The sequence below is a fragment of the Protopterus annectens genome, chromosome 13.part0, assembly GCF_019279795.1.
Source record: "Protopterus annectens isolate FY-2018-M chromosome 13.part0, PAN1.0, whole genome shotgun sequence".
NCBI lineage: Eukaryota > Metazoa > Chordata > Ceratodontiformes > Protopteridae > Protopterus > Protopterus annectens.
In genome coordinates, this window is record NC_056747.1 from 223,468,850 (window position 1) to 223,494,814 (window position 25,965).

At 45.6% G+C, this 25,965-nt stretch overlaps 1 protein-coding gene across 1 annotated transcript in view; it reads left to right on the plus strand.

Moving 5' to 3' along the window:
- LOC122787178 (guanine nucleotide-binding protein subunit alpha-11) overlaps positions 1 to 25,965 on the plus strand; it is a 490,815-nt gene that overhangs the window by 125,810 nt on the left and 339,040 nt on the right. The window contains exon 2 of the mRNA XM_044053758.1: positions 8,129 to 8,313. Coding sequence (XP_043909693.1) covers positions 8,129 to 8,313 — 185 coding nt within the window. The remainder of the gene's footprint in view (positions 1 to 8,128; positions 8,314 to 25,965) is intronic.

Here is a 25,965-nt window from a genome sequence, read left to right on the forward strand (position 1 = left end):
TTCAAGGCCCCAGGGCCAGTGGAAACTACGGCCCAAACTGCAGAATCCTGTATAAATGCATTCTACGGACATCTCCAGGAATGCATGGATCATGCTATCCCAAACAAAACCAAGACCCAATCATCCAAAGGCAGGCGTCCAGTCTGGTGGACCCCTGCCATAAATAAACTGTACAACAGAAGGAGGAAGCTACTACATGATAGAGCAAAATCCCTAATAGGGAAGGCATCTCTGATCAGTACTAGCAAAAAATTACGATCCCTCATAAAATCCTCCAAGGCCAGCTTCGAGAGAAAATTTGCACAGGACACCAAAGACAATCATAAGGCTTTTTTCAGTTATGTTAGAAACCTGGGATGCAACTCCCAGACTTGTTCTGAGTTGATTCTAAACGACAAAAAATACACTGAACCCACAGACATCGCCAATATCCTGGCAGACAGGTTCAGTGCAAACTTCTCCCCCCCCAAAAGAGCAAGTATCTATCCCGGCAGAGGGCTGCCTCCCAAACATCTCAGATGCTCAGGTGAAGGCTGCCCTCTCCAAAGCAGAAAACACTGCTTCCATGGAACCAGATGGCATCCCAGGTTGCGTCCTACATGAACTCCAAGAGGAACTAATCCCTCAAATAAAACAGCTATACAATCTCAGCCTCACTACAGGATATGTGCCCACAGAATGGTGTACAGCAACAGTGGTCCCACTCCACAAAGGTGGAGCCTCTACGGACCCTGGAAACTATCGACCCATAAGCCTGACTAGCTTAGTCTGCAAGGCTATGGAGAGAATCATCATGGAGCTCATAAACAAAGACATTGGGGACCTACAGACACTAGATCCTACCCAATTCGGCTTTGTCAAGGGCAGATCCTGCCTTTTGAACCTGGTTGACTTCTTCGAAACAGTCACCAAAGCCATAGATAAAGGGAAGGTAGTCCACACAGCCTATCTGGACCTTGCAAAGGCATTTGACACAATACCCCACTCGGGCATCATAGATGAGATATCCAGGTTAAATATAAACCTCTATGTCACAAGATGGGTCGCAAACTGGCTCAAAGACAGAACCCACTCGGGCATCATAGATGAGATATCCAGGTTAAATATAAACCTCTATGTCACAAGATGGGTCGCAAACTGGCTCAAAGACAGAACCCACAGAGTGAGAGTTGCTGGAGCCAGGTCAGACTCGAAACCGGTCACAAGTGGCGTCCCACAGGGTTCTGTCTTGGGACCACTCTTGTTCCGGGTATACTTTTCTGAGGTACAGGCAAACGTGGGAGGACTATGGCTCACCAAGTTCGCAGACGACTGCAAACTGGGCGCCATAATCAACTCTCCAGCTTTCACAAACATCCTTCAAAAAGGTCTCGGAGACAGATAACTGGTGCCAGTGCCATGGTTTAAAGCTAAATGCCAAAAAATGTATAGTCATACCCTTTGGCAAAAACAATGTGCCCACAAATTACCACATAGGTGGAAACCCATTAAGTACAGAGAAAGTTATTAGGGACCTGGGGACCCAAGTTGATATCAATCTCTCCTTTGAAAACCACATTGCCAAAGTGGTTAGAAAGACCTTCTACATAGCCCACCTCATCACGAAGGGTTTCACATCTAGATCAAGAGAGGTAATAGTGCCCCTTTATTCATCCCTCATCAGGCCCATCATAGAATACAATGCCCCTTTTGGGATGTACCTTACCCGACACCTACAGCAATTAGAAAGACCCCAAAAGTATCTCACCAAGAGGATCAAGGGTCTCAAACAGATGCCATATGCTGCTCTGTTAAAAAAACTCCAGCTCTACTCAGTTGCATACCGCCTACTTCGAGGCGATCTATGCCTGACATACAAGGCTGTCAAATCCAGAATTAATGGACATGCTCCACCTCAGTAAATCTAAATCCCTTAGAGCCACACGCTCGAGGGACTTGAACCTCAGCACAGAAATAAATAGAACTTGCTGGAGGGACAGGTTCATAACCCAGAGGCTCCCTTCGCTCTGGAATAGAATTCCAGTTCATGTGAGGCAGAGCACCTCACTGAATCTCTTCAAGAAGAATCTTGATAGGTGGATGGGGGATCGTAGGTTTGTCCCAGGGCTTACTCCCGTGTCACTATTAGACAGAGGCACAGTAAACTAAACCTTAAAAATGGCACAGTATACTCAAATCAAGGGGTGGCGTAAGCCATACAGAATCGGGCTAGGCTTATAATTGCCCCAGGGCAGATAGCCTAGTATGAACCTATAAGCAGAAATCTCATGGAACCACATGATTGGGAACTGGAACCAAAGATATTCAACCTTTTGAGAAACAAATGGGGGAATCCAAAGATATACCCGTTTGCCTCCCCTCAGAACTACCAATTGGACAAATTCTGCACAAGGACTTCCCACAGTCTAGCTTGGAAAGTGGATGCCCTGTCCTTTACCTGGGAAAGCCTCTCAGTTTATGCCTTTCCTCCTCTGCCTCTCCTCTCGAAAGTTTTTGCTAAAGATCAAACAGGACAAACTTAAGGACAATATTGATTGCACCAGACTTGGTCACGCCAGCACTGGGTACCCCCTCTTGTGCAGTATGTCATTGCCGGAACCATGGCACCTGCCTCAAACCCCTTCCCTGCGCTCCCAGCTGGAGGGCCAGATTCTGCTCCCTCAGCTTAAACCCTGAACCTTGCAGCCTGGCTAATTCCTTGAGCTCTTCAGTAGCATTCCTCAGTAAGCAGGTGCTAGACGTCCTTCTGGAGGCAAGGAGACCTAGTACTAGAAAATCCTATGCTGGAAAAGATACTGTTCCTGGAGCCATACTCAGGGGGATGGGCACAACGGTGCCCAGCTTACCTCATGTTCTTCAGTACTTAACAGAGATGCTCCACAAGGGCCTTTCCTTCTCTAATTAAAATTCATGCTTCTGCCATTTCAACACATTTATAATACTGAACCGCCCCTCTTCTCTCACCTCCTGCTAAAGCAATTCCTCAGAGGGGATAAAAATTTTAAGACCTCCAGGGAGAGTCCCTACTCCAGCCTGTGACCTTAACTTTGTATTGGAAAAGCTCACTCTATCTCCTTTTGAGCCAGCAGCAACTGCAGAGTTGAAATTCCTTTCTTGGAAAACAGTGTTCCTTCTAGCCATCACTTCAGCAAGAAGAGTGTCTGAATTACAGGCACTCATGGCAGTGGAACCTGTCATCATCTTCCATGCAGACAGGGTGTCCTTCAGGACCAGTCCTTTTCCTTTATGCCCAAGGTGGTGTCTAGTGTGGCCCTTAATCAGTCCATTAATTTGCCTACTTTTTTCCCAAATCCACAAAACAAAGGAGAACGAATACTGCACTCTTTGGACATGCACAGACAACTTAAATTTTATTTGGACAGGACTAAGCCTCTCAGAAAATCTGAACAGCTGGTAGTTGGCTTCGCTGCAGAGGGGAAGGCCATTTCAAAGCAACCCATTTCTAAGTGGATAGCCCATTGCATTCATTTCTGCTGTAAGCACCATGGAAAACCTACCCCACAGGGGATAAGATTACATTCCACCAGGGCTGCATTACCTCTACAGCCTTTCTTAGAAGTGTCCCTACCAGGGGCATCCTAGAAGCTGCTACTTGGAGCTCTGTACATACCTTCACCAAGCATTACCACATGCTTATTTTTTTTCTAAATCCAGAGCTGGTTTTGCCACTGCAGTTGTGCTGGGCTTAATAGCTGGTCCCAATGCTCTTACTACCTCCTCTTCCCTTCCTTAGCTTTGAGAATCAACCCAAATGTAATGACTGCAACAGTGAAACACGAAGAACATAGTACAGTTGTGTACACTTGCCATAAATGTAGATGAGTCTGTTCACTGTTGCAGTCCTGGATGTTAATCGTGTGAACACTCTAACATCTACATTTTGGTAGGTACAAAACTGTACTTTGCCCTCCCTCCAGCCCCCTGACTTCTCTTGGCTGTACCTTTCTTACTTGTTTGGTGTATTTGAGCTTTCTGGTGTATTTGCTTTTTGTTGGAGGTGTAACATATATAATTGCTTCCCATTATGGTGGCACCTGATATCTGGGACAAGAAAAACTGATTAAAATGGCGTCGGCTGCATGTTTTATACCCCTGACTACCTGACGTCATGGAAGCGACCACATCCGATGCAGGAATCCCAAAACTTGATATTCAGGCCGTCTGAGGGCTACTTGCAGGCAGGTAATCCGAATGTAATGACTGCAACAGTGAATACACTCTTAACATCTACATTTATGGTAAGTGTACGCAACTGTACTTTTCAGGTCAGGCTCTATACACTGTCAGTTCTCGGCACTTACCTTTGGCTTATCTGCTGTGCCCAGGGTATTCACAAAATGTCTGGCTTCAGCCATTGCATACTGCAGGCAGAGAAAATTTCAGTTTTACCCATACTTGGACGATTGCTTGATTCAGGTGGACAATCAGGAATTGCTACTTCAACACCTGACATTTGTAAAGAGACTCCTAACTTCTCTGGGGTATACCATCAATGAAAAGAAATCACATCTGGTACCCAGCCAAAAATTTGTATTCTTGGGAGCAAGCTTGAACACAACTTCCCAGATGGCATTCCTCACTCCAGAAAACAGGCTTATTTGACAAACTACTGGCCACCCAAACCCAGCTATATCTTTAAGAAAAGTACTGCAAGCCCTAGGGTTCATTGCCTCATGCATTCTCCTAATTCCATATGCAAGACTGCATATGAGGAAACTTCAGTGGTACTTCAAAAGTCCTTGGTGTCAACATTCTTAGGACCTGGAAACCGTGATTCCTATCATTCCTTGCCTAAGAACAGTTCCTTTGGTGGGCAGAGGCCTGCTACCACAATGAGGGACTCCCTTTCACTCAACCCTCTGCCCCCCCCCAAACCCTGACAGCACGCATCAAACTATGCATGGGGGGCTCACATGGTAAGCATTCAAGGCAAATGGAGCCCAAGACAAATGCACCTGCATATCAGTCAAAAAGAAATGTTAGCTGTACAGAATGCGCTGACAGCCTTCAAATGCCTTATCCTTCCTGGACAACTCTTGATAAAGACAGACAACACCACAGTTATGTGGTACATAAGCAGGGGGGAACTCATTCCCACCCACTCTGCAGGTTAGCCATGGCTCTGTGGAACACAGCCTTGAGCAATCAAGTGCACCTGCAAGCTCAATTCTTGCCAGGCAAACAAAATTCACTGGCAGACGACTTGAGCAGAAATCTAATGGACCCATACATGTGGAAATTGGAACCCAACTCATTCAAGCTTCTAATCCACAGGTTGGGGACACCAGAGGTGAATCTCTTTGCTTCCCCCCAGAGCCATCAATTGAGCAAATTTTGCACCAGAACTCCCCCCACAGCCAAGCATGGAAAGTGGATGCCCTATTCTTTATATGGGAAAACCTCTGTCTATGCCTTTCCCCCTTTACCTCTCCTTTCGAAAGTACTACTCAAGATCAAACAGGACAGGCCAAGGACAATCCTGATTGCACCAGACTGGCCATGCCATTACTGGTACCCACTTTTACACAGTCTGACAGCAGTGCCACCCTGGCACCTGTGTCAGACCCCTTCCCTGCTGTCCCAGCAGGAGGGCAAGATTTTGCACCCTCCGCTGCAAACCCTGAACCTAGCAGCCTGAATCATTCCACGAATACATCACCAGCAACCCTCCGCAGACAGGTGCTGGATGTCATTCTTGAGGCCTGGAGGCCTAGTACTAGGAAATCTTAAGTAAAGTGGAAAAGATACTGTTCTTGGAGCCAGTCTCGGGGGGGGGGGGGCACACAACCGTGCTCTCCTTACCTCAAATCCTAGATCATCTAGCAGAACTGCTCCAGAAAGGCCTATCCTTCTCTTCTATTAAGATTCATGCCTTCACCATCTCAGCTCATTACAATACTGAGCCACCCCTCTTTTCATTCCCTCTGGTCAAACAGTTCTTTAGAGGAGCTAAGAATCAAAAATCCCAGAGGAGAGCTCCCACTCCAGCCTGGTACCTTAACTTTGTACAAGCTCACCCCCCCCCCCCCCCACCCTTTCAGCCTACTGCTACAGCAGAGTTAACATTCCTCTCTTGGAACAGCCTTACTTCTAGCCATCACTTCAGCAAGAAGAGTGTCTTAGTTGCAGGTCCTTATGGCTGTGGAACTCTTCATTATCCTCCATGCGGACAGGGTTTCCCTCAGGACTAACCCATCATTTATGCTCAAGGTGGTATCCAGTGTAGCTTTAAACCAATCCATCCATTTACCAACCTTTTTCCCTAATCCTCAGAATAAAGGGGAAAGGATCCTTTCTGAACCACTAGGGGCTACCTCATTCTCTACAGCATTTCTCAGGGGAGTCCCTACCCAGGGACATCCCGGAAGCTGCAACCTGGAGTTCTGTACACACCTTCACCAAGCATTACCACTTGCCTATCTTTTTTTCTAAATCCAGAGCTTGATTTGCTTACAGCAGTCTTGCAAGGCCTGCTAGCCAGCCCTAATACTTCTTGACCTTCCAGTCAACCCAAGTGTGATGACTGCAACAGTGAAACACGAAGAACATAGTACAGTTGTGTACACTTAACATAAATGTAGATGTTTGAGTGTATTCACTGTTGCAGTCCTGGTTACCCTTCCTCCAGCCCCCTGACTTTTTTCTATACTTTCTACCTATTCTCTCTTTTTTGGCCATATCTTATGGCAGTGGTATTTACTTTTTTACTGGAGATGTTCCACACCATGTAATTGCTCCCTATTTTGGGGGATCCTGACATCTGGGGTAAGAAAAACTGATGTAATGGTGTCTGCTGCATGTTTTATACCCCTAATGACCTGACATCATAGAAGAGGTGACAGCATCAGGCGCAAAAATCCCAAGACTCTGGCTATCTGCCTGCAGGTATCCCTCAGCCCGAATACCAAAGTGTGATGACTGCATCAATGAATACACACTAACATCTACATTTATGGTAAGTGTACGCAACTGTACTTTTTCCCCTACTTCTGGTGTGGAGCCAGTCATTGAGCTCCGAACACTTCTCTTTACCATGTGTAAGGCCCACCCTTTGGAAGTTGACCACAATTTGTCCATAGCAGTTGCTCATCAGAGGCTCAAAGAAGCCAGTACCTGGGTAATTGTCTCCTAAGTGACAGTAAGATAAACATTATGTGAGGTCTCATTTGACTCCTTTTCCACTACTCACAATCACTGACTGCAGTCTGGACACTGTTGTCTTGCCCACTTGTCTCCAGGACGGATACATTGTCAAATTCAGATTTCCAAGATTTTGGCTTCCAGCACAATTTCAGCTCTGCTGATTTTGAAGGTCATAAGTTGGATAGCAGTGGAAGTTCCAATGTGTCGCGTGACAGACTTCACAAGAGGGTGCTTCAGTGGATGGTTGGGGTATATTGGTCTCAGAACTTCAGACTATGTAGTCCGTCAAATAAGATATCCAAATTCTGAAAGCACCTTTAGTGGTGGATGAAAGCCACTAGTCCTACCAGGGAAATCCCTTAAGTTACATAACACTGTCTTCAGTCACAAAAGTCTAGTTTCAATATCAAGGGATATTACAACTGCAGGTGGTTTATGGCGCCTAAACATCCTGTGAAATTAGTTCTTGCTGTTCTTGATCTGATTATTTTGCTAATTGTGTGTTATACCAAAGATGTGGAGAGCCTAGGTACCTGCATACATTAGGAGTATTGGGATGAATGCTTAGCTCCCTGAGAAAGATTTCTTTCTCCGAGTCAAGCCTGTGGCATTAGTTCTGCAATTAGAGGATGGCCCTACTTTTACAAGTTTTAGTATGGGGTAAGTTCCTGACTTTCATTTGTTTGTTAATGCAGGTTAAAAACTATGTTGCTGCTGTAATGAGTGTTGGTTATTTAATGTGGCTTCATGTATCTATTCTGTAATGCTGTGATATCTGCTCCTCTAATCTGTTTCATCCTCATTTTTTGGAAAATTTGTAATTGTGTTAGAAAACTGGTAGATTCAGATTATAATCTCTGCTGTGTTCACAGAAGTGCAGTGAGCTAAATTCATTGAAGTGATTTGAATTATGTCTTGATTTTCAGTATGAAGTGTATGATTCTTAAAAATTTTATTTTATTAGGTACTGGAGAGAGTGGGAAAAGTACATTTATTAAGCAGATGCGCATCATTCATGGCTCAGGCTACTCAGAGGAAGACAAGCGGGGCTTCACAAAGCTGGTGTTTCAGAATATTTTCACTGCTGTGCAGTCCATGATCCGAGCCATGGAGACTTTAAAAATCCCATACAAGTATGAGAACAATAAGGTGAGATATTTGTTTGTCTTTCCTTTTGTTTTTTGTGTAGGAATTATGTGATGGTTGCAGTGCACTAGTCTTTCTGATCGTCTCTGTAGATGGGAATTTTCAGTGTTGCTGTAGGCTGTTTTCATATAGCGGCGATGTTCATCGTGTTACACTGCTGCAGTCATCACACTTGGATTATCCTGCCGTGAGGCGCTCCCGCAGTCGGCCCGAGTTCCAAAGTGTTGGTCCGGCATTGGTTGCTGTCGCCTCTTCCATGACGTCAGTGCGCCAGGGGTATAAAAGATGCAGCAGATGCCATTTTCCCCAGTCTTTCTTGCCGCGTGGTGCCCGATGCAAAAGCAGTTCGCAAGTGCCGGTCGGCTGACTCCAGAGATTTTCATTCCGAATCCAGAACCGAAGTCTTCTACAAAGCTAAGTACCCCGTTGGGGAAACTTTTTCTTGCCTCAGACCGATGTCAGTAAAAGTTAATTGTATTTCTTGTGGGAAGCAAATACCTCATAAGTATTTCCATTCCTATTGTATCCCATACCTAGGCCCAGACCACAACGTCACTGGTTGTCGGTTTTGCGCTAGGTTTAACAAGCGCACTATTAAACGTCTGTTTGATTTTGCCCGGCATTATTTTGGCATTAAATTCAATTACACCATGCCGCCGGAACAACCGATGACCGGAATACACACAACGCAGACAGGGAAAGGCATCTGAGGCCCAAAACTGACTCAGCCTCTGCTAGGCCAGTCGCCGGTTCTCCGGTTTTCAATGAGGCGCCTTCGAAGCCCCTGATGATCACTTCTTTGGAACCACAGACCGCCTCTGACTCCCACATGGAGATGGCTGGGCCTTAGGATGCACCAGACTTGAGAACTACCGAGACTATCCCTTCTGAGGGCTCCGGAGTAGCTGAACAACCCGTAGCTTCAGAGGGTGTTTTCAGGCCTGCTCAGATAACCATTAAATCTTCTGCTAAATCTAAACCAAAGAAACCGCTTCAGCATTCACCATCACAGGCCTCCATGCCTAAGAAACAGGTGCTCAAAATGGCCGAAGACCTAATTACTCTGATCAGGGGGTCCCACCCTCCTCCTGGTAAAAGGCCTAGACAGGATGCAGACTATGACTCATCCGATCAGGTGTCCATCTCCTCTGATTCATCCTCAGACCTAGGATACTCTTTACCCCCTTATGAGGATTCTGATGCTGAGGAATCCATTCCTTCAGCCTAGACAGGATGCAGACTATGACTCATCCGATCAGGTGTCCATCTCCTCTGATTCATCCTCAGACCTAGGATACTCTTTACCACCTTATGAGGATTCTGATGCTGAGGAGTCCATTCCTTCAGCCTCTCCTCCAGAGGACTACATCTTTGGGGAAACCTTACATACCATGCGGGAGCATTTCCATCGGGAGGGCCAGGATTACTCGGAATCGAAGAAAAGGCTCAGAGATTTCCTTTTATTACCTCAACACAGACCCCTTGCTATTCCTCCAGTGTTGAGTATTGTGGAAGATGTGTATGCTGAATCCATCTTGAATCCTGATTCTTTACCTCCAGCTCCAGTTAAGCCAGACAGATATTAGAGTCCTTGACTCTCTCAAATTCCTTTATAAAAGCCCTGTTGCTGACCCTGAAACTATTTTGCAGGGTCCCAAAGGGGTAAAGGCTTCTACAGCAAAAAATCCAGTCCCCTCCGACAGATTCCAGGTCATTAGACAGGTGGGGAAAGAAAGTATACACATCTGCAACTTTATGAGAGCACTAAATTGCCAGTTTCACATGCTTAAATATCAGCAATATTTGATGTCTCAGTTGAAACACAAAATGCGTCCAAATTCAGAACTTCCTAACTATAAGGAAATGCAGGATTTATTGCATGCAGCTGAACATGTGGGAAAACATACTTTGCAATGTGGGTTTGATTCCTTAGAGGCCTCCTGTAGAGCAGCAGTTACAGGGTCCGTCATTAGAAGGCATACTTGGTTAAAAGAACAGACCTTACCAGATCATGTTAAAGCAAAGTTATTGGATGCACCCTTGCATCAGGATGTTCTATTTGGAGTTATAGCAGAAGAGGTATTAAAGAAAATGGAGGATAAAGCAAAATCTATGCGAACTGTGAAGGATTTCTTACAGGTTCAGCCTCCTCGGTTTAGCAGAAATTGGCCAACAAAAAATTGGTCCTTTCCAGTTTCAGACAGACCGTAAAGGGGCAGATACAGACGTCCAAGAGGCAGAGGTCAACCACAGGGTACTTACAGGCCTCAACAGTGGGGTACTTCAACCCAGAAAGAAGGGGAAGACAGGCCTCAACCTTATAAAAAGCAGACCCAATGACTTCCCACTACAGCTGCCAAACATCTATCTCTTGGCAGCCCCCTTTGGGGGAAAACTGACACTTTCACTCACAATTGGCAATTAATCACCAAAGACAAATGGTTCTCAATATTGTGTCTCAAGGTTACAGGTTCCACTTTCACACTCTGCCAAGGTTAAAAGGAATGCCAAATCTGCCACCAAATCAATGGGCAGAGGCTCAAAGGCAAATTACAGCACTCATGGACATGAGAGCTATTCAAGAGGTACCAATACAGGAGCAAGGACAAGGATTTTACTCAAGGTTCTTTCTGGTTCCCAGAAAGGACAAAGCCTGGAGGCCCACTCTGGATCTTTCTTCTCTAAATACTTACCTGGATGTTCAAAAATTCAAAATGTTGACACTACAGCAGCTTCTTCCCATGCTGGGCAAAAAAGCTTGGCTCGTAACACTGGACCTCAAGGAGGCGTACCTGCATGTCCCTATCAGACAAAGTTGCAGAAGATACCTCGGATTCTTAGCTGGTTCACTGCACTTTGGCTTATCTACTGTGCCCAGGGTCTTTACAAAATGCCTGGCACCAGTAATTGCATTTTGCAGACAAAAAGGAATTAAAATTTACCCATATTTGGACGACTGCCTTATTCAAGCAGAGAGCAAAGGCATTCTTCTAAAGCATCTGGCATTTGTAAAAAGACTGCTAATTTGCCTAGGGTACACAGTAAACGAAAAGAAATCAAAACTAGTGCCCTCACAAGCGATGATATTCCTGGGTGCCAGCTTAAATACAACGGCCCAGATGGCTTATCTCACGCCAGACAAGCAAAGACAACTGATTCAATATTTCCAGTTGATGGCAACAAAGACTCAACTCAAAGTTCTGCAGGCTTTGGGTTACATGGCATCTTGCATACTACTAATTCCATATGCAAAACTGCATATGAGGAAACTACAATGGTACCTAAAGAGTGTCTGGTCACAACACTGTCACAGTTTGGAAACAGTAATACCACTTATTCCTTGCCTTCAGGAGTTTCGATGGTGGGTTCAAGCCTGTCACCTCAACAAGGGACAGCCTTTCACTCAACACACAGCCAGGCAAACACTGACAACAGATGCTTCGGATTACGCCTGGGGAGCACACATGGCAGGAAAATGTATTCAGGGCAAGTGGAACGCAGAACAAAGGCACCTTCACATCAATCAAAAAGAGATGCTAGCTGTACAAAATGCCCTTATAGCTTTCAAGGACCTTCTGCATCCAGGACAACAACTTCTAAGGGCAGACAATACCACAGTTATGTGGTACATAAACAAGCAAGGGGGCACTCATTCATATCCCCTCTGCAGACAAGCCATGACCTTGTGGAACACAGCTATAGCCTGTAGAGTTCATCTACAAGCACAGTTCCTGCCAGGAGAGAAAAACACACTGGCAGATGACTTAAGTAGAAACATCATGGATCCACACGAGTGGAAATTAAATCCACAAATGTTCAGGATAACACAGAAATGGTGGAGCCCGGACATAGATCTGTTCGCATCCCCAATGAATTGGCAGCTATAGAAATTTTGCACAAGGACTTACCTCCCACAAGCATGGAAAGTGGATGCCCGCTCATTCAGCTGGAAAAACCTTCAGGTGTACACTTTCCCACCACTGCCTCTCCTTTCAAAGGTACTCATAAATGCCAGACAAAGGCCAAAGATGATCCTGATTGCCCCAGACTGGCCACGCCAGCACTGGTACCCAATCTTCGAGAACTTAGCACAAGGACCACCGTGGATTTTGCCTCAAATCTCACAACTTCTGACTCAGCAAAACAATCGGATACTGCATGGCCAGCTCAAGACTTTAAACCTGGCTGCATGGAAAATTCCTTAGTCAAGCATATGATGCCTCTCTCCAAAGATGTTATGGATGTCATTCTGGAGGCCAGAAGGCCTAGTACCAGGAAAACATATTCAGATAAATGGAAGAGATTCTGTGCCTGGAACCAGGTTCACAACCTTGACCCTCTTGTCCCAAATATTCCTCAGATACTACAGTACTTGTCTGAGATGCTGGACAAGGGCCTCTCCTTTTCATCCATTAAGATCCATGCCTCTGCCATCTCTGCTAATTACAACACTGATCCACTTATTTTTTCTCATCCTTTGGTAAAACAGTACCTCAGAGGGGCTAAAAACATAAGACCGCCCCGTAGAGCACCATCTCCAACTTGGGACCTCAACTTTGTCTTGGAAAAATTAATTTTACCTCCTTTATAGCCAGTTAACTCAGCAGACTTAAAATATGTCTCTTGGAAAAGTGCTCTGCTCCTGGCAATAACCTCAGCTCGAAGAGTTTCAGAATTACAGGCACTAATGGCAGTGGAACCTTTCATCATTTTCCACCAAGACAGGGTGTCTTTAAGAACAAACCCTACTTTTCTGCCAAAGGTGGTATCAAGTGTGGCTCTAAACCAAACCATTCACTTGCCAACTTTTTATCCAAATCCATAGAACAAAGGGGAGAGACTACTGCATTCCTTGGACATACACAGGCAGTTATGCTTCTACTTGGACAAAACAAAAGCTTTCAGGAAAACTGAGCAATTATTTGTAGCATATGCTGCAGGAACACAGGGAAAAGCCATTTCAAAACAGACCATTTCTAAATGGATAGGGCATTGTATACGTTTCTGCTATACACACCATGGGAAAACTGCACCTAACGGCATTAGGTCTCATTCCACCAGGGCAACAGCCACTTCAACTGCCTTCCTCAGAGGAGTACCTACCAAGGACAATTTGGAAGCAGCAACTTGGAGTTCTGTACGTACCTTCACCAAGCATTATCATCTGCCTCTTTACTCTAAATCCAGAGCTGGCTTTGCCACTGCAGATGTTCATCGTGTTGCACTGCTGCAGTCATTACACTTTGGTTATCCTGCCGTCAGGCGGTCCCGCAGTCGGCCAGAGTTCCAAAGTCTTGGTCTGGCGTCGGTTGCTGTCGCTTCTTCCCTGACGTCAGTGTGCCGGGGGGGGTATACAAGATGCATCCAACGCCATTTTCTTCAGTCTTTCTTGCCGTGCGGTGCCCGAAGCAGAAGCAGTTGGCAAGTGCCGGTCGGCTGACTCCTGAGATTTTCAGTCTAATTTCAGATCCGAAGTCTTCAATAAAGCTAAGTACCCCGTTGGGGAAACTTTTTTTTTCTCTTGCCTCTGACCGATGTCAGAAAAAGGTAATAATTGTATTTCTTGTGGGAAGCATATACCTCATAAGGACTTCCACTCTTACTGTATTCCATGCCTAGGCCCTGATCACGACCTCACTAGTTGTCGGTTTTGTGCTAGATTTAACAAACGCACTATAAAAAGACATTTTGATTTTGCTTTGCACTACTTTGGCCGAAGGTTCAATTATACTATGCCGTCAGATCAACCAATAACCACAATTCCGAAAAAACGCAAAGACAAGGATAAAGACAGGCATCCGAGGTCCAGTACAGACTAAACCTCTTCTAGGCCAGTTGCCGGTTCTCAGTGAGGCGCTTCGCAGCCCCTGACACCCACTACCTCAGAGCCGCAGGCTGCCTCAGACTCCCACGTGGAGACAACTAGGCCTCTGGAAACTCAAGGTATTGGGCTTACGGAAACTAATCCCTCAGATGGGTCCGGAGCCGCTGAGCAGGCATCGGCTTCTGAGGGTGTTTTCAGACCTTCACAACTTACCATTAAAGCAACAGTCAAGAAAAAAGTACCATTAAAGACAAAGAAGCAAGTACAGCATTCTCCTGGACAGTCCTCCATGCCTAAGAAACAGATGCTTAAAATGGCCGAAGACCTCATTACTCTAATCAGGGGTTCCCATCCCCCTCCAGAGAAAAAGGCCTAGGCAGGATACAGACTGATTCCTCTGATAAGGTTTCCATTTCCTCTGATTCCTCTTCAGACCAGGGATACTCTCTGCCCCCCTATGAGGACTCTGATGCTGAAGAATCTATCCCTTCAGCCTCTCCTCCTGAGAATTATTCTTTTGGGGAAACTTTACATACCATGAGGGAGCATTTCCATTGGGAAAGTCAGGATTATTCAGAATCAAAGACAAGGCTCAGGGATTTCCTTTTATTGCCTCGGCGCAGGCACCTGGCTATTCCGCCTGTGCTAGATATTGTGGATTATGTGTTCTCTGAATCCAGCTTGTCTTCTGATTCTTTGCCCCCTGCACCAGCCAAGCCAGGTAGGTATTAGAGTCCCTGACTCGCAAGTTTCTTTATAAAAACCCTTCTGCTGATCCAGAAACTATTTCCCAGGGTCCAAAAGGGGTTAAGGCTTCCATTGCAAAAAATCCAGTACCCTCTGACAGAGATTCCAGAGCTTTGGATAGATGGGGGAAGAAAGTTTACACTAGCGCAACTTTAGCAGTAAGGGCTTTAAATTGCCAGTTTCACATGCTTAAGTACCAACAATATTTAATGGCTCAGTTAAAACAGAAAGTGCTTGCAAGCTCAGATGCTCCTGACTAAAAAGAAATTCAGGATTTATTACATGCAGCAGAACAGGTGGAAAAACATACTCTGCAATGTGGTTTTGATTCTTTAGAGGCCTCTTGCAGTGCCGCAGTTGCAGGTTCTGTGATTCGAAGACATGCTTGGTTAAAGGAACAGAGTTTACCTTGAGCATGTTACGGCAAAATTATTGGATGCTCCTTTACAGCATGATACCTTGTTTGGTGTTAAGGCAGAAGAGGTGTTAAAGAAAATGGAGGATAAAGCTAAATCTATGCAAACAGTCAAGGATTTCTTACAGGATCAGCCACCTCGATTTAGCAGAAATTGGCCAACAAAGAATTGGTCCTCTCCAGTGTCAGACAGGCCACAGAGAGGCAGATACAGATGCCCAAGGGGCAGATCTCAACCCGAAGGCTCTAACAGACGACAGTGGGGCACCTCAACCCCAAAAGGAGGGGAGGACAAGTCTCAACCTTACAGGAAACGGTCCCAATGACTTCCCCCTTTGTACGCCAAGCACTTTCCTTTTGGCAGCCCCCTTAGGGGGAAAACTAGCACTTTTTTCTCAAATTGGCAAACAATCACCCAAGACAAATGGGTTCTGAATATTGTGTCTCAAGGTTACAGGTTCCACTTTTGTACTTTACCATGGCTAAAAGGAATGCCAGACCTGCCACAAAATCAATGGGCAGTGGCACAAAAACAAATTTCAGCCCTCATGGACATGAGAGCTATTCAAAAAGTACAACAGGAACATGGATTTTACTCAAGACTCTTCCTGGTCCCCAGAAAGGACAAGGCCTGGGGCCCATACTGGACCTTTCAATTCTAAATACTTACCTGGTTATTCCCAAATTCAAAATGTTGACATTACAGCAGCTTCTACCCATGCTGGGCAAGAAGGCTTGGCTTGTTACTCTGGACCTCAGAGGCATATCTGCATGTCCCTATCAGACAAAATTGCAGAAGATACCTCGGATTCAAAGCTGGTACAATGCACTACCAATTCTCTGCACTGCTCTTTGGCTTATCTACTGCGCCCAGGGTCTTTACAAAGTGCCTGGCACCAGTAATTGCATTTTGCAGACAAAAAGGAATTCAGATATATCCATACCTGGACGACTGCCTCATTCAAGCAGAGACGAAGGACATTCTTCTACAGCATCTGGTGTTTGTAGAAAGGTTGCTAATTTCTCTAGGGTACACCGTAAACGAAAAGAAGTCAAAACTAGTGCCCTCAAAACAGATTATATTCCTGGGTGCCAGCTTAAATGCAATGGCCCAGATGGCTTATCTCATGCCAGACAAACAAGTTCAACTAACTCAATATTTTCAGTTAATGGCAAAAAAGTCTCCTCTCCTTGCAAGAAAAATTCTGCAGGCCCTGGGATTCATGGCATCCTGCATACTACTAATACCATATGCCAGACTGCATATGAGGAAATTACAGTGGTACCGAAAAAGTGTTTGGACTCAACACACTCACAGTTTAGAAGCAGTAATACCAATGATTCTCTGCCTACAACAGGAGTTTCGATGGTGGGCACAGGCATGTCACCTAAACAAGGGTCAGCCTTTTACCCTACCCACAGTCAGGCAGACTCTTAACAACAGATGCTTCGGATTACGCCTGGGGAGCACACATGGCAGGAAAATGCATTCAGGGTAAGTGGACCACAGACCAAATGCATCTTCACATCAATCAAAAAGAGATGTTGGCTGTTCAAAATACCCTAACAGCTTTCAAGGACCTTCTGCATCCAGGACAATTGTTACTAAAGACAGACAACACCACAGTAATGTGGCACACAAACATGCAAGGGGGCACTCATTCTTACCCCTATGCAGGCAAGCCATGACCTTGTGGAACACAGCTCTAACGTATCAAGTTCATCTGCAAGCACAATTCCTGCCAGGAAAGAAAAATACTCTGGCAGACTATCTAAGCAGAAATATCATGGACCCTCACAAATGGAAATTGAATCCACAAATCTTCAGCATGGTAACGCAAAAATTGGGATGCCCAAACATAGATCTTTTTGCCTCCCCACTGAATTGCCAACTACAAAAATTCTGGACTTATCACACACAAGCATGGAAAGTGGATGCTGTCTCGTTCAGCTGGAAAAGTCTAAAAGTTTATGCCTTCCCATCACTGCCTCTCCTATCAAAGGTACTCCTAAAAGCCAGACAAGATAAACCACAGATGATCCTGATTGTCCAGACTGGCCACGCCAGCACTGGTACCCAATCTTAAAGAACTTAGTTCAATGCCCACCATGGATTTTGCCTCAAATTCCACACCTTCTGACTCAAAACAGTCAGATCCTGCACGGTCATCTCAAAACCCTAAACCTGGCTGCATGGCAGATTCATTAGTCAAACAGGTAACGCCTCTCTCTAAAGCTGTTATGGATGTCATTTTGGAGGCCAGGAGGCCTAGCACCAGGAAAGCTTACTCAGAAAAATGGAAGAGATTCTGCACCTGGAACCAGGCTCAAAGCCTTGACCCAAACATTCCTCAGATTTTACAATACGTAACTGAGATGCTGGACAAAGGGCTATCCTTCTCAACAATTAAGATCCACGCCTCTGCCATTTCAGCACATTACAACATGAATCCTCCTTTATTCTCTCATCCCTTGCTAAAGCTGTACCTCAGAGGGGCTAAAAACATAAGACTGCCCCAGAGAGCACCAGCACCGACTTGGGACCTCAATTTAGTTTGAAAAACTGACCCTGCCATCTTTTGAGCCAGCCAATACAGCCGATCTAAAATTTTTATCATGGAAAACAGCTCTGCTCCTGGCAGTAACTTCAACATGAGTCTCAGAGCTACAGGCATTAATGGCAGTGGAACCTTTTATAATTTTTCATCAGGACAGGGTTTTTTTAAGGACAAACCCTACCTTTATGCCAAAGGTGATATCTAGTGTGACTCTTAACCAAACCATCCATTTGCCAGCTTTTTATCCAAACCCCCAGAATAAAGAGGAGAAACTTCTGCACTCTTTGGACATAACACAGGCAGTTGCGCTTCTACTTGGACAAAACAAAAGCTTTCAGGAAATCTGAGCAACTGTTTGTAGCATATGCTGCAGGATCACAGGGCAAGGCTATCTCAAAGCAGACTATATGCAAATGGATAGGACACTGTATTCATTACTACTACTCACAGCATGGAAAATCAGTCCCTAATAACATTAGGCCACATTCCACCAGGGCAACAGCCACTTCAACAGCCTTTCTCAGAGGAGTACCTACCAAGGAAATTTTGGAGGCTGCAACTTGGAGTTCAGTGCACACCTTTAGCAAGCATTACCACTTGCCTCTTTACTCTAAATCCAGAGCAGGATTTGCCATTGCAGTTCTGCAGGCCTCATAGCCAATCCTAACTCTTTATAGACCAGCCACCCAACCTTAGCTTTGGGATTCTACCCAAGGGTAATGACTGCAGCAGTGTAACACAATGAACATAGTACAGTTGTGTACTTAAAATAAATGTAGATGTTAGTGTTTTCACACTGCTGCAGTGCAGGTTACCCTCCCTCCATCCCCTCTGAACTAGCTGGACTTATCTATGCCTTTCTATCCTATACTACCTTTGTGGTGTATTTGCTTGTAACTGAAGGTATTGTTTTTATTTTATATGTATATTTTTTATTAGCAATCTGTATTGCCTACCTATTTGGGGGCACCTGACATCTGGGGCAAGAAAAACTGAAGAAAATGGCGTCTTAAGCGTCTTGTATACCCCTGGCGCACTGACATCAGGGAAGAGGCGACAGCAGCCGATGCCGGACCAAGACTTTGGAACTCTGGCCGACTGCGGGACCGCCTGACGGCAGGATAACCCAAGTGTAATGACTGTAGCAGTGTGAACACTCTAACATCTACATTTATAGTAGGTACAAAACTGTACTTTCTGCAGGGCCTTATAGCCACCCCTAATGCCTTATAGAATCAGCCACCCTACCTCAGCTTTGGGATTCTACCCAAGTGTAATGACTGCAGCAGTGTAACACGATGAACATAGTACAGATGTCCTTCAAGGATGCATCTGCAGTCCTAACAAATGGGTTGTCCTGCCTCAGGCAGCCCTTCGGTCGGCCGGATTCCAAAGTCTGAGTCTGGCCTCGGCTGATGTCGCACTTCACCCGACGTCACTGCGGCAGTCAACTGGGTATAAAGGCATCAGCCGACGCCATTTTCCTCAGTCTTTCTTGCCGCGCGGTGCCCAAAGCAGAAGCTGTTCGTAAGTGCCGGTCGGTCAGATCCAGCGTTTTCGACTTCCGAAGACTTCTAAAAAGCTAAGTACCCCGTTGGGGACTCTTTCTTGCCTCAGCCGATGTCAGAAAAAGTAAATAATTGTTTAACTTGTGGGAAACAAATACCTCATAAGGATTTCCACTCTTACTGCCTTCCTTGCTTAGGCCCAGACCACGACGTAGCAGCTTGTCTAGCCTGTGCTTCCTTCAACCGACGGACACTTAGACGTCGGTCGGAGTTTGCGGAGGAGTATTTTGGTCCCGCTTTTGCCTACAAAATGCCGTCGGAGACTCCGACTTCGCATTTAGCTAAAAAGCGTAAGGAAAAGGACCGACACTCGCGGTCCGCGGTTTCGGCCGAAACCACGGTTAAGCCAACCGCGAGTGTCTCTGTTTCTGCTGAAACAGAGTCCTCGGTTCTTCGGCCGAAAACATTCCTCCTGCAGCCGAGGCCTCGCACAGCATGGCTGAATCTGCTACTGAAATTTCTCCTGCTGTAGCAGGCACCCAGGATTATTCAGATACTATTCCTTTGGACATATCTACTCCTGCACGTGGAGCTGCTAGGCCCCCTGCATCCATGTCTATTAAGGCTTTCTCTAGGGCTAAAGCAGCTAAATCTTCTAAGGCCTTGCCTTCTAAAACCCCCTCACACAGGCCTAGCTCTAGTTCCCAAATGCTTAGCCTGGCAGAGGATCTCATTTCTTTGATCAGGGGATCCCAGCCTCACCCTGACAGGGCCTCTCATCCCCCTCCAGAGAAGAGGCCTAGAGCAGAGCCCCCTGAACCAGTTTCTGCGGATTATTCTTCTGATGATTCAGAAAACTCAAATCCCCCTGAAGGCCCTTATTCTCCATATGAGGATTCTGACGCAGAAGACTCCATTCCTTCTGTCTCTCCTCCTGAGGAATTTTCTTTTGGGGAAACCTTGCATGCTATGAGGGAACAATTTCAATGGCAGGGCCAGGATTTCTCAGATTCAAGGAAACGGCTCAGGACCTTTTTGCATTTGCCACAGCATAGGCCTTTAGCCATTCCTCCAGTTCTAACAGTTGTGGATGATGCATTCAATGATGCTTGTACTGCCCCTGACTCTCTTCCTCCGGCCCCTGCTAAGCCCGACAGATACTACAGGGTCCCGGACACACATTATCACCTGTATAAGGCTCCTATTGCAGATCCGGAAACTATTTCTCAAGGCCCCAAAGCTGTAGCAACTACCAAAATCCCTCCCTCTGAAAGAGAATCTAGAGCATTAGAGATGGGGTAAAAAAGTTTATACTTCTGCTACTCTTTCGGCCAGGGCTTTAAACTGTCAATTCCACATGATTCAGTATCAGGAATTTTTGTTAGATCAGTTAAATAAAAAACTATCCTCTCCTGAACCTATAGACCGCAAGTCCCTTCAGGATTTGGTACATAACACTCAGCAGGTCAGTAATCATTCCTTAAAATGCGGCTATGATGCACTGGAGGCTTCCTTTAGATCAGCTATGACTGGTACAGTGATCAGAAGACATGCATGGCTAAAAGAGCAATCCTTACCAGACCATGAAAAGTCAAAGCTCCTGGATGCACCCATGGAGAAACTCAGTTTGTTTGGCTCCCCTGCACAGCAAGTGTTAAAGAAGGTGGAGGAAAAAGCAAAATCTGTCCAAACAGTCAAGGACTAATTACAGGTCCAGCCTCCTAGGTTTAGTAGAAATTGGCCTTCGAAGAATTGGTCCTTTCCAGACACCAGAGCACAGAGAGGCAGAAATAGGCGCTCAAGAGGCAGAGGTCAACCCAGAGGCACCTACAGGGGACGTCAGTGGCAGCCTAACAACCAGAGAAGTACTGCCACAGATCCAGCTACTACCACTTCCACAGGACAGTCAGTGACTTGACTCTGATACCGCCTACCAGGGAACAACTGGAAGCACCCTTAGGCGGAAAGCTAGCCTTATTTTCAGTAAACTGGCATTACATTACAGGAGACAAATGGATTTTACAGACAATAGACAAAGGTTACAGGTTTCACTTCCATACTCTACCAAGGAAGAGAGGAATGCCAAACCTACCACCAAACCAAAAGACAAACGCTCTAGAACAAATCAACCACTTACTAAGGATGAGAGCTATAGAAAAGGTACAGGCTATGGAACAAGGACAAGGATTTTATTCCAGACCTTTCCTGGTGCCAAGAAAAGAAAACCAATGGAGGCCTATTCTCGACTTGTCCGCTTTCAACACATATCTCATTGTTCCAAAATTCAAAATGCTGACCCTACAGCACCTTCTTCCCATGCTGGGCAAGGAGGCTTGGCTGGTGACTCTAGATCTCAAGGAGGCATACCTGCACGTCCCTATTCGACCAGATTGCAGAAGATACCTCAGATTTCTTGCAGGATCAGAGCATTATCAATTCTCAGCATTGCCCTTTGGCTTATCTACTGCGCCCAGAGTATTCATGAAATGCCTGGCATCAGTAATTGCTCATTGCAGGCTTCAGGGAATTCAAATTTATCCATACCTGGACGACTGCCTGCTACAAGTGGACAACAAGATCAAATTAACAAAAGATTTGGAAAAGGTTATTCACCTACTGCAGGCCTTGGGATACACAGTCAACATAAAAAAGTCATGGCTGGTACCATCCCAAAGGATTACATTCTTGGGTGCAGAACTGGACACACCAAATCAAATGGCATTCCTCACAGCAGAAAAGCAGAAACAACTACCACTCTATTTCAAGGCGTTAACAAAGCAGAACCAGCTTACAGCAAGGAAAATCCTGCAAGCCCTGGGTTACATGGCATCCTGCATTATATTGATTCCACATGCCAGACTGCATATGAGGAAGTTGCAATGGTACCTAAGGAATTTATGGTCTCAGCACAAGCACAGGCTAGAAACCCAAATTCCAGTAATTCCATGCCTGAAGCAAGAATTCCTGTGGTGGGCTCAGGCGTGTCAGTTGAACAAAGGACTGCCTTTCCACAGCCCTCACCCAAGCCAGACTATCACCACTGACGCCTCAGACCTCGGTTGGGGAGCACACATGGCAGACAAGTGTATACAAGGCCTGTGGACACAGGACCAGCTGAACCTACACATAAATCAAAAAGAGATGCTGGCAGTGAAACAGGCAATTCAGACATTCAGACCGTTTCTTCAACAGGGTCATTTGCTGATAAGGACGGACAACACCACAGTTATGTGGTATATCAACAAGCAGGGAGGCACACATTCATATCCCCTATGCCGGATGGCAATGGACCTGTGGAATGTGGCCCTGAACCTCAACATTCAGCTCCAGGCCTTATTTGTGCCAGGAAAAGAAAATATATTAGCAGACACATTAAGCAGAACTACCACGGATGCCCACGAATGGATGCTGCATCCGGACATCTTCAAAACCATTACAGACAAATGGGGGCTACCAGAAATAGACCTGTTCGCATCCCCGCACAACCACCAATTGAGAAAATTCTGCACAAGGACATACCACCCACTTGCTTGGAAGGTGGACTCCCTATCCTTCAGTTGGGAAAACCTAACCGCATATGCATTCCCACCTCTACCTTTGATGCACAAAGTGCTACTGAAGATCAAAGATGATCACCCAAGGATCATACTGATAGCTCCAGACTGGCCGAGACAGCATTGGTACCCGCTTCTGAGAAGTATGTCTCGGACACACGAGTGGCCTCTACCTCTAGTTCCTCTGCTACTAACACAGAACAACTTCAAGATCCTGCATCCAAACTTGAAAACACTGCAGCTAGCTGCCTGGAATCTTACATGAAACAAAATAACCCAGATTTATCCCAGAGGGTTAAAGACATTATCCTGGAGGCTCGCTGACCCTCCACAAGGAAAACTTATTCAGCAAAAGATACCTCATTTGGAGTGCAACAAAAGGAGAAAATGTATCATTGGCTAACATAGCTAACATCCTGGAATATCTAGCAGAACTTTTCCACAATGGCCTGTCTTACTCCTCCATCAAAATTCATGCATCAGCAATTTCAGCAGAATACAACATGGATCCTCCAGTCTTCTCTCATCCTCTACTCAGGCAGTTTCTGAGAGGTATTAAAAATGTAAAGCCTCCAAGGAAGCCACCTCTACCTACATGGGACCTGAACTTTGTGTTGGAAAAGTTAACACTTCCCCCTTTTGAACCAGCAGCAACAGCAGAATTACAGTTCTTATCTTGGAAAACTGCTTTTCTGCTTGCAATCACTTCAGCAAGAAGGGTTTCTGAATTACAAGCATTAATGGCAGTACAGCCCTTCCTTATCCTCCATCAGGATAGAGTGTCCTTGAGAACTAACCCTACTTTTATGCCAAAGGTGGTCTCCAGGGTATCATTGAACCAAGCAATCCACCTACCAACATTCTTCCCCAACCCACAGAACAGGGGGAAAGACTACTGCACACCTTGGTTGTACACAAACAATTGCGCTACTACCTGGACAGAACCAAGAACAATAGAAAAACTGACCAGCTTCTGGTAGCATATGCAGCAGGAATGGAAGGAAAAGCAATTTCAAAACAGACAATCTCAAAATGGATAGGAAATTGCATTAGATTTTGTTACTCCTTTCATGGGAAGACAACTCCAAAGAAATCAGACCTCACTCCACAAGGGCTACAGCCACTACTACAGCTTTCTTACGAGGAGTGGCTACCAAAGACATTTTAGAGGCTGCTACTTGGAGCTCCGTGCATACATTTGCCAAGCATTATAATCTGCCTTTATACTCCAGATCCCGAGCAGGTTTTGCAACTGCTGTTTTGCAAGGGATCTTAACTACACCATAATCTTCTTAGTGCCTCCTCCCCCAGTTTGGCTATGGTATTCTACCCATTTGTTAGGACTGCAGATGCATCCTTGAAGGGACATAGTACAGTTTTGTACCTACCATAAATGTAGATGTCCGAGAGGTATGCATCTGCAGTCAGGATACCACCCTCCTTCCCTCTGTGGTACTCCTAGGGTATTTGCCCATCTTGTAGCTAGCTGGGGGAATCTATTATGGTGTATTTGTTTGTATATATGTACATACATGCTTATTTTTTGTTTGCTCTCTACTGTTTGGAATCATTTGCATTTATCCAAATTTAGCCCTCCTAGAGGGCACCTGGCATCTGGGGCAAGAAACACTGAGGAAAATGGCGTCGGCTGATGCCTTTATACCCAATTGACTGCCGCAGTGACGTCGGGTGAAGTGCGACATCAGCCGAGGCCAGACCCAGACTTTGGAATCCGGCCGACCGAAGGGCTGCCTGAGGCAGGACAACCCATTTGTTAGGACTGCAGATGCATACCTCTCGGACATCTACATTTATGGTAGGTACAAATCTGTACTTTTTGTACCTACCATAAATGTAGATGTTCGAGTGTATACACTGCTGTAGTCCAGGTTACCCTCCCTCCTTCCCCTCTTACTTGTTGGTACTTACCCTAGTATTCTACCCTTTGCTACCTATGGGGAGTATTTGCTGGTAACAAAGTATTTGTTTGCTTTTTTTATGCATGTTTTATTAGCAATTTACATTGCCTACCTTTATGGGGGCAACTGACATCTGGGGCAAGAGAAACTGAAGAAAATGACGTTGGCTGCATCTTGTATACCCCTGGCGCACTGACGTCAGGGAAGAAGCAACAACAACCGACGCCGGACCAAGACTTTGGAACTCGGGCCGACTGTGGGGACCGCCTGACGGCAGGATAATCCAAGTGTAATGACTGCAGCAGTGTATACATCTACATTTATGGTAGGTACAAAACTGTACTTATTGATTCCTTAGAGGCCTCCTGCAGGGCTGCAGTTACTGGATCTGTGATTAGGAGGCATGCCTGGTTAAAGGAACAAAATTTGCCTGATCATGTTAAAGCTAAATTGCTAGATGCACCTTTACAGCATGATTCTCTGTTTGGTATTAAGGCAGAAGAGATTTTAAAGAAAATGGAAGACAAAGCTAAGTCTAAGAAAACTGTTCAAGACTTATTACAAGTGCAGCCACCAAGATTCAGTAGACACTGGCCTACAAAAAAAATTGGTCCTTTCTTGTGTCAGAGTGCAAAGGGGAAAATCCAGACACCCAAAGGGTTCCAGATACCAGGAGCAAGATTCATACAGGTCAAAGCAATGGGGCGCATCTACCTCCAAATCAGGGGGAGATAAAGCGCAAACCTACAGAAAACAGTCCCAGTGACTTCCCTCTGCCTACACCAAGCACTTAACTTTTGACAGCACCCTTAGGGGGAAAGTTAGCACTTTTTGCTCAAAATTGGCAGTTAATAACCCAGGACAAGTGGGTACTAAACATAGTATCACAAGGATACAGATTCCATTTCCACACTCTGCCAATGGCAAACGGTTGGCCAGATCTGCCCACAAATCAATGGGCAGAGGCAGAGAAACAGATTACGTCCCTCATGGATATGGGGGCCATTCAGCCAGTACCAGAACAGGAAAAAGGACAAGGTTTTTACTCTACTATTCCTTGGTATCCAGAAAGGACCAGGCCTGGCGGCCAGTACTGGATTTATCAGTTTGCCCCGGCCCGGCCAAGCTTT